Below are 8,039 nucleotides of genomic sequence, written 5' to 3'. Positions count from 1 at the left end.
TTGAATTTACTCTCTAATCGAGCCGAGCCACAAATGCATAAATTTAAAGGTAATTTGGTCATTTTGAAAAGAGAGAGGGAGGAAAAATTAAAATTTGCATCATAAATTGCATTAAGGGTGCCTCCCACCGGCCACCGGCCTAGCTTGGCTACCAAAAAAAATTAAAATCAGTATTAATTTAAAAAAAAAAACAACACTATTCATTTTTGGCCATTCCTATAAACTATTTAAAAATAAAAAGGTATTCAAATTTGACATTACAATAGTGGTAAGATTAGTACATAGGTAGGGGTCGGGGTACACCGGGCATGGCTACAACATTAATGAGCGTTTTTTTTTTTTTTTTTTTAAANTTTCTCTAAGTTGGTGGAGAAAATTATGGATCTTGATGTACTCGAGAAAGTACTATTCGGAGAAAAAAAAATCATATTATATTCGTGGATATTTAGAAAGTACTATTAGGGAAAAAAATTTCGTATATCATAGTGACAATGTGAGAAGGAAGTACGGACAGAATTCAACCGGGTGTTTGTGACCTAAAATCTATTATAAAAGAGAAGTTTTTGAAGAGATACTCTCTTTTACTTTAAATCCTAGAACGAGCGAGCATGATATGAAATTTTTAGACGGTTAGATTTAATGATGTCCAATCATGTCAACTGACATTGTCTAACTTTGACTTATTATGTATAACTGTCAGCTTCACGACTTTAAATATGTCTATTAGGGAGAACGATTTTAAAATGCATATGTTAGGAAGTATTACCCATCTGCTTTGGCATGTTACGTATTGTATTGCCGTTAGTCTCACAGTTTTAAAACGCGTTAAGGATCTTGTAGTAACTTGAACACATTTTTTACCGTTCATATTATATAATCGAGATTAAGGTATCTTAGTTTATAGCAAATCATCCATTTAGTTCAAATTTGAATTAAACGTGGGAAAAGTCCTTTCCTGTATTAATAGCAATGTTGTGACGTAGGGAGAGCTCCTTCCTGATTAATAGCAATGTTGTGATAGCGACGAGGAAGGTTTGACAAGAAAGAGGGAGACGACGACATCAACAAGGGTCGTTGAGTCGTCGAGTCTTGTTTTTATTGTTAAGATAAAGTAGATCGTGTTTAACTTGGTTCTACACTCGTGGTTCTCGAACAATTATTTGAGTAATGATGCTCTACTAATGCTATCTCAAAAATATCTCTACTCCAATAGGTATGGATTTGGGAGCGACAAGAGCTTTCAATTCTAACTTTTCACATCGGAACCGATACATATTGCATGAACTCCGGGTCAGTTTCAAGACCCGCCATTGTTTCCGGCGCCAAAACCACCTCTAAATCCACACTTCCATTCCCTTCCCGACCAGGAAATGCTGAGATCTTACCGTCGAACTTGTTTGCACCGCCGCTTCGAATGGCCACCGGACGGCCCCATCCAAAATCGTTGTTGTACATTGGGAATCTCGGCGAACTTCCCATTGTCACCGATGCACCATCGGAGTTCCCGAGCGGAAACAAACGTGGGCTCCTCTCCCAATCGGCGATGCCACGTCGCACGGTTGCGTCGTCGTGAGCCGCCACGTTACGGTGGAGCAAAGCGCTGCACCAACCTAAGTCTTCAGACAGAAGCTCGCCGACCAAAGCGACGGTTGGGATGCTCTGTATTGCGTTTCCGAAGTAAAGCGACGACATCGGTGGCTGGAGACGATGGCGGCAGTTCACGGCCATTCGAAACGTCGTCGTTTTCGCTGCGTTTAGTTTCCTCGCTCTAGTCACCGAACGCCATAACTGAGCACTGAGAGATTGGAAAGAGGATATTTTCAATTTCCCACCGGGAACGTCGTCGTTCTGTTTTCCGTTAACGATTTTCCAACCGTCATTCAATTGCTTGCCGAGAATCTCAACGGCGTCGCAATTTCCGTTACTCATATTCCCTCCGTTGGCTCTGAGTTTCAGCCTCGAAATCGCTTCTCTGCTAAAATGAAAAATCCTCTCCCTCAGCCGCGAATTCCCGTCGAATGTCTCCTTCGGACCGCCGGCCGGGAATTTCAACACCGCCGGCGAGTTAAACGCCGTGTTACGGTCAAAATCCGGCGAATTAGAGATTTTCCCCTTTCCTAAATTAATCTCTGCAAATGTATTGAAAAAATGCCAGAACGAAGTTCCGTCAACTACGGCGTGGTTTACGATGCATCCGACGAAGACACCGTCGGCAAGCTCGGTGACTTGCACCGCCGCCAAAGGCTTATAATGTCCTGAATAACTCAAAGTTTTATCGAAGGCGAAGAAGCTCTTGAAACAAATCGGAACATCAAGAGGAGAAAGAACAGAGTCGATCGAAAGGTGTTTGGCCTTAGCCTCAATGAAATCGATGCCGGCGTCATTACAGATTAGGTAAACAGCTCCGTCGTGGTCGGTAGTGAAGCGGCCAGCGAGGGCAGGAAAGTGAGAAAGAGCGGCGGAGAGAGAGCGTTTGAGAGAGAAAATTAGATCGGAAAATGAAGAAGGCGGAGAGGTTAGAAGAACGCCTTTCTGTATATAGTGACAAGAAAGCATCGGAAGGTCGGAAACAGAGAGCTTAAGTTTTTTAATGGCGGATTTCCGATCAGGAAACACGGTGGAGTTGGAGAGAATTACGGTGGTGGAAGAAGGCATTGTGAAATTGAAATTCGTAAATGGGAAGAAGAATTTGGGATTTGATTTGATTTGAATTTGAATTTGAATTTGGGTTTATATAGAAGAAGATATGGTGGTTAGATTCATGCATTTTGCACGCGAGGTAAGTGGAAATGGCGAGGGGTTTGGAGGGGGTGATGTATGAGGAAGACCATGACGTGGCCTTGAAATTAAACAGAAAAGGGCAGAAATTGAGAGGAGCGCGTGTGGATAAGGACACGTGGATGGTAAGGCAATATAGTGTAATAGATAATCCAACATTAATAATTTAAATGCTTCACCCTTTCTTTTCTACATGTGGTGTGGTTTCATTGAATTTATACTCCATCACTGTGACTATGAATATCCACGTCAGCACTATTAAGATATTTTATCACTTTAACTCCCTCCTAGTTATAACTTCAAACTTCAACTTGATCCCAACCATCAACTGTCATTTAAGATTAAAATTGTGAGATTAACGATGATACTGTAACCGGCCAAGCCCACTGTTAGCCGGGCTTCCCCTCAAGAAAAACATGCTACTAGATGGAGATTTTCACACCCTTATAAAGAATCATTTGTTCCCTTTTTCAATCGACGTGGGAACTCACAATTCACCTCCCTTCTAGACCCACCATCCTCCACTGACATTGTTTCCCTCTTCAATCGATGTGAGATCCTTCAATTTACCCCCCTTCGCGGCCTAATGTCATCACTAGCACACCGCAAGGGGTTCACTTTCCTTCAAAGTTCAACCTCCTCGCTGGCACATCACCTAGTGTCTGGCTTTGATACCACTTGTAACAGCTCAAGCCCAAAGCGGATATTGTCTTCTTTGGGTTTTCCCCTCAAGGTTTTAAAACGTGTCTACTAAGAAGAGATTTTCACACCCTTATAAAAAAATGTTTTGTTTTCATCTTCAATCGATATGAGATCTCACGTATACGTAATAGGCCAAAGCGGACAATATCTGCTAGCGGTGGGCTGAACTTGACAATTACATATACGTAATGGGCCAAAGCGACAATGATACTTTGTTCCCCTCTTCAACCGATATGGAATCTCACATATACGTAATGGGCCAAAGCGGACAATATCTACTATCGATGAGCTTGACAATTACATGTCAGTTATATGTTTCAAACTTCAACCACAACGAGCTCTTAGTTATAAGAGTTTGTGTAACGACCCAGATCCACCGCTAGCAGATATTATCCTCTTTGGGTTTTCCTTTCGGGTTTTCCTCAAGGCTTTAAAACGCGTCTACCAGGGAGAGGGTGAGACCATATAATTAATTAATTGTCTTTTTTAATGATATTAATAAAATAATAATTAAATAATAGAGATGAAATCTAAGAGACTCAACGATGATTTACACGTGCTTACAAAAAAAAAAAATTAATTTTATGAAAAGTTGAGGGAGTTGTATGAATTTGACTAAATAACAACTTGCCTTTTATAAAGATAATTTATTTATTTACTTATTTATTTTTGTATTTTTGTGTGTGGGTGAATCGCCATTATTGTTAAGAAATATTCATTTTTTAATAACATGGTTTTCTATTATTTTTAATTTTTAAAAACAATGTGAAAAATATAAACATTATATTTTATATGATTAATTTTCCCTCTATCCCATAAAGATAATTTAAAAATTATATGGTGACAATTGAATAAAAATAAAGTGTGAAATGTATATGTTGCTTTTATATATAATGTTTGATAAAATTATATTTTATTCCATTTTTTTTAATTATAATTAAATTTTAATACGTATATAAAACGCATCAAAATGGTACAATTTTGATTTAAAATACACTTAATTTTTTTTTTAATGTAAATAGCTAAATTAATAAAAATACCATTAATTTTTAAAAAAAATATTATTATCATTAGTTTCGGATGAAAACGTACCTTATTTTAAAAATATCTTTAAACTATTAAAAGATTTCAAAAATNCAACCATCAACTGTCATTTAAGATTAAAATTGTGAGATTAACGATGATACTGTAACCGGCCAAGCCCACTGTTAGCCGGGCTTCCCCTCAAGAAAAACATGCTACTAGATGGAGATTTTCACACCCTTATAAAGAATCATTTGTTCCCTTTTTCAATCGACGTGGGAACTCACAATTCACCTCCCTTCTAGACCCACCATCCTCCACTGACATTGTTTCCCTCTTCAATCGATGTGAGATCCTTCAATTTACCCCCCTTCGCGGCCTAATGTCATCACTAGCACACCGCAAGGGGTTCACTTTCCTTCAAAGTTCAACCTCCTCGCTGGCACATCACCTAGTGTCTGGCTTTGATACCACTTGTAACAGCTCAAGCCCAAAGCGGATATTGTCTTCTTTGGGTTTTCCCCTCAAGGTTTTAAAACGTGTCTACTAAGAAGAGATTTTCACACCCTTATAAAAAAATGTTTTGTTTTCATCTTCAATCGATATGAGATCTCACGTATACGTAATAGGCCAAAGCGGACAATATCTGCTAGCGGTGGGCTGAACTTGACAATTACATATACGTAATGGGCCAAAGCGACAATGATACTTTGTTCCCCTCTTCAACCGATATGGAATCTCACATATACGTAATGGGCCAAAGCGGACAATATCTACTATCGATGAGCTTGACAATTACATGTCAGTTATATGTTTCAAACTTCAACCACAACGAGCTCTTAGTTATAAGAGTTTGTGTAACGACCCAGATCCACCGCTAGCAGATATTATCCTCTTTGGGTTTTCCTTTCGGGTTTTCCTCAAGGCTTTAAAACGCGTCTACCAGGGAGAGGGTGAGACCATATAATTAATTAATTGTCTTTTTTAATGATATTAATAAAATAATAATTAAATAATAGAGATGAAATCTAAGAGACTCAACGATGATTTACACGTGCTTACAAAAAAAAAAAATTAATTTTATGAAAAGTTGAGGGAGTTGTATGAATTTGACTAAATAACAACTTGCCTTTTATAAAGATAATTTATTTATTTACTTATTTATTTTTGTATTTTTGTGTGTGGGTGAATCGCCATTATTGTTAAGAAATATTCATTTTTTAATAACATGGTTTTCTATTATTTTTAATTTTTAAAAACAATGTGAAAAATATAAACATTATATTTTATATGATTAATTTTCCCTCTATCCCATAAAGATAATTTAAAAATTATATGGTGACAATTGAATAAAAATAAAGTGTGAAATGTATATGTTGCTTTTATATATAATGTTTGATAAAATTATATTTTATTCCATTTTTTTTAATTATAATTAAATTTTAATACGTATATAAAACGCATCAAAATGGTACAATTTTGATTTAAAATACACTTAATTTTTTTTTTAATGTAAATAGCTAAATTAATAAAAATACCATTAATTTTTAAAAAAAATATTATTATCATTAGTTTCGGATGAAAACGTACCTTATTTTAAAAATATCTTTAAACTATTAAAAGATTTCAAAAATATGATTTAACTTTTAAAAAAAATGTTTAAAAAATATTTTTGAGTTTGGAAAGATTTCCTTAAGATTCTTAAATTTTTTTAAAAAGTTCAAAAAAAAAATTATTTTTTTTTTAAAAAAAAACTTTTAAAATATTTTTACCATTAATATTGGATTTTAAATATTCATAGACTTTCAAAAGTAACATAAAACATAATTGATGATGTGGCGATTGACCAGAGAATTTCATGAATCTTTCTAACTTTTCGAAGTTTCCATCCAAAACTAAGAGTATTTTATTATTGAATCTGTTGGATGAAAGTTATCGACTAATTAGGAAATAATCATGAGTTTATAATACAGAAATACTATCTCTTTATTGGTACGAGGTCTTTTGAGAAACACAAAGCAAAGCCATGAGAGCTTATACTCGAAATGAACAATATCATACGAGAGTCGTGTTCATCTAACAATTATGGTTTTTTTTCTAATTATTTGTATGTTCATATTTGACGTGACAAATTAATATAGGCGGCGTGTGTGAATTCATTATTATTGTGCAATAATTTTATTCAATGAATATGTCCGATCTTGACTTTTGCTCAATTATTATGAAATTTAAGTAGAAAAATGGCCTAAACTAAGCTCTGTTGCCCAATTATATTGGCTTTGTTAGTAGCATAGGCCCCATTGTTTTCCAACCTAAAAATTATAGTTCATCCTACAAATTGGTCAAGTCAATATAATTAACCTAACTTAAGTTAATACCGACATCCCGTCTTTAATTAAATAAAAAAAAAAGGAAGGATCTTGTTGTCCATTGTAAAAGGAATGAGAAATGATCACAACAATGATTACGTAGAACCGACAAGAAGAAATCGAGAGGGAAAATGTCAGATCACCTAAAAATTGTAATAATCCAAGTCCACCGCTAGCAGATGTTACTTTGGCCCATCACGGTCAGCCTCACGGTTTTAACATGCTCTCTTAGGGAGAGGTTTCCACACCGTTGTAAAAAATACTTCGTTTCTCTCTCCAATCAACATTAGATCTCACAATCCACCTTGACATTGACACACCACCTGATGTCTTGCTTTGTTACCATTTGCAAGAGCCCAAGCCATCGTTAGTAGATATTGTCTACATTTGTCCGTTACGTATCGTCGTCAGCCTCACGATTTTAAAACTCGCCATATACGAAATGTTTCATTTCTCTTTCCAACTGATATGAGATCTTACAATTCACCCACCTCAAGGGTCCAGCGTCTCCGTTGGCACACCACTTGGTGTTTGGCTTTGATATCATGTGCAAGAGCCCAAACCCACCGCTAGCAAATATAATCCGCTTTAGCCTATTACGTATCGTAGCCAACCTCACGATTTTAAAAAACGTCTATTAAAGACAAATCTCCACACTCTAATAAGTAATGTTTCGTTTCTCTCTCCAAACGACCTGTGATCTCACAAAAATATTATTAAAATCAATAGAGTTTGACAAATCAACTAAATACATACCGTCAACACATAATCATATTACCGAACAAATCCAAGAAACTAATTTCAAACTTTACGAACAAAAAAAAATTAAAAATAATTGTTTGCACAAAGAAAAGGTACAATTTTTGTACTAGTTGATAATGACATTACGACACAATTAAATGACAAATACATACCAATATGAAATGTATCGGATATATTTCAACATCCTTCCTTCAATTGGCTATTACTTTAATTTGGGGATAACCTCATCTTCTACAACTTATTTCTTCTCACATACAACATATCCCTTCTTTCTCGGAGTTAATCACGAGCAGGTTTCGTGAGATCCCATATGAATTGGATATGAGAACGAGACATTCTTTATAAGGATATAGAAACATCTTCTTAGTAGACGCGTAATGGAAAAGCCCATAAGGGAAATCACAG

The 8,039-nt window shown here is 35.8% G+C and overlaps 1 protein-coding gene across 1 annotated transcript; it reads right to left on the bottom strand.

Moving 5' to 3' along the window:
• Nucleotides 1-1,037: 1,037 nt before the first annotated feature.
• On the bottom strand, nt 1,038-2,742 carry LOC111803607 (BAHD acyltransferase DCR-like). The gene has a single exon (XM_023688098.1). It carries the CDS (start codon nt 2,653-2,655, stop codon nt 1,255-1,257), a length of 1,401 nt encoding a protein of 466 aa, XP_023543866.1. The 5' UTR covers nt 2,656-2,742; the 3' UTR covers nt 1,038-1,254.
• Between the last annotated feature and the right edge of the window lie 5,297 nt (nt 2,743-8,039).

Source organism: Cucurbita pepo, chromosome LG10 (genome assembly GCF_002806865.2).
Source record: "Cucurbita pepo subsp. pepo cultivar mu-cu-16 chromosome LG10, ASM280686v2, whole genome shotgun sequence".
Taxonomy (NCBI): domain Eukaryota; kingdom Viridiplantae; phylum Streptophyta; class Magnoliopsida; order Cucurbitales; family Cucurbitaceae; genus Cucurbita; species Cucurbita pepo.
Note: the sequence above shows the minus strand (reverse complement) of the source record. Positions and strands in the feature narration are given on the sequence as shown.

Bases quoted from the DNA above. Each gene is read 5' to 3' on its own strand.
- LOC111803607 (XM_023688098.1), bottom strand. From the start codon at position 2,655: ATGCCTTCTTCCACCACCGTAATTCTCTCCAACTCCACCGTGTTTCCT.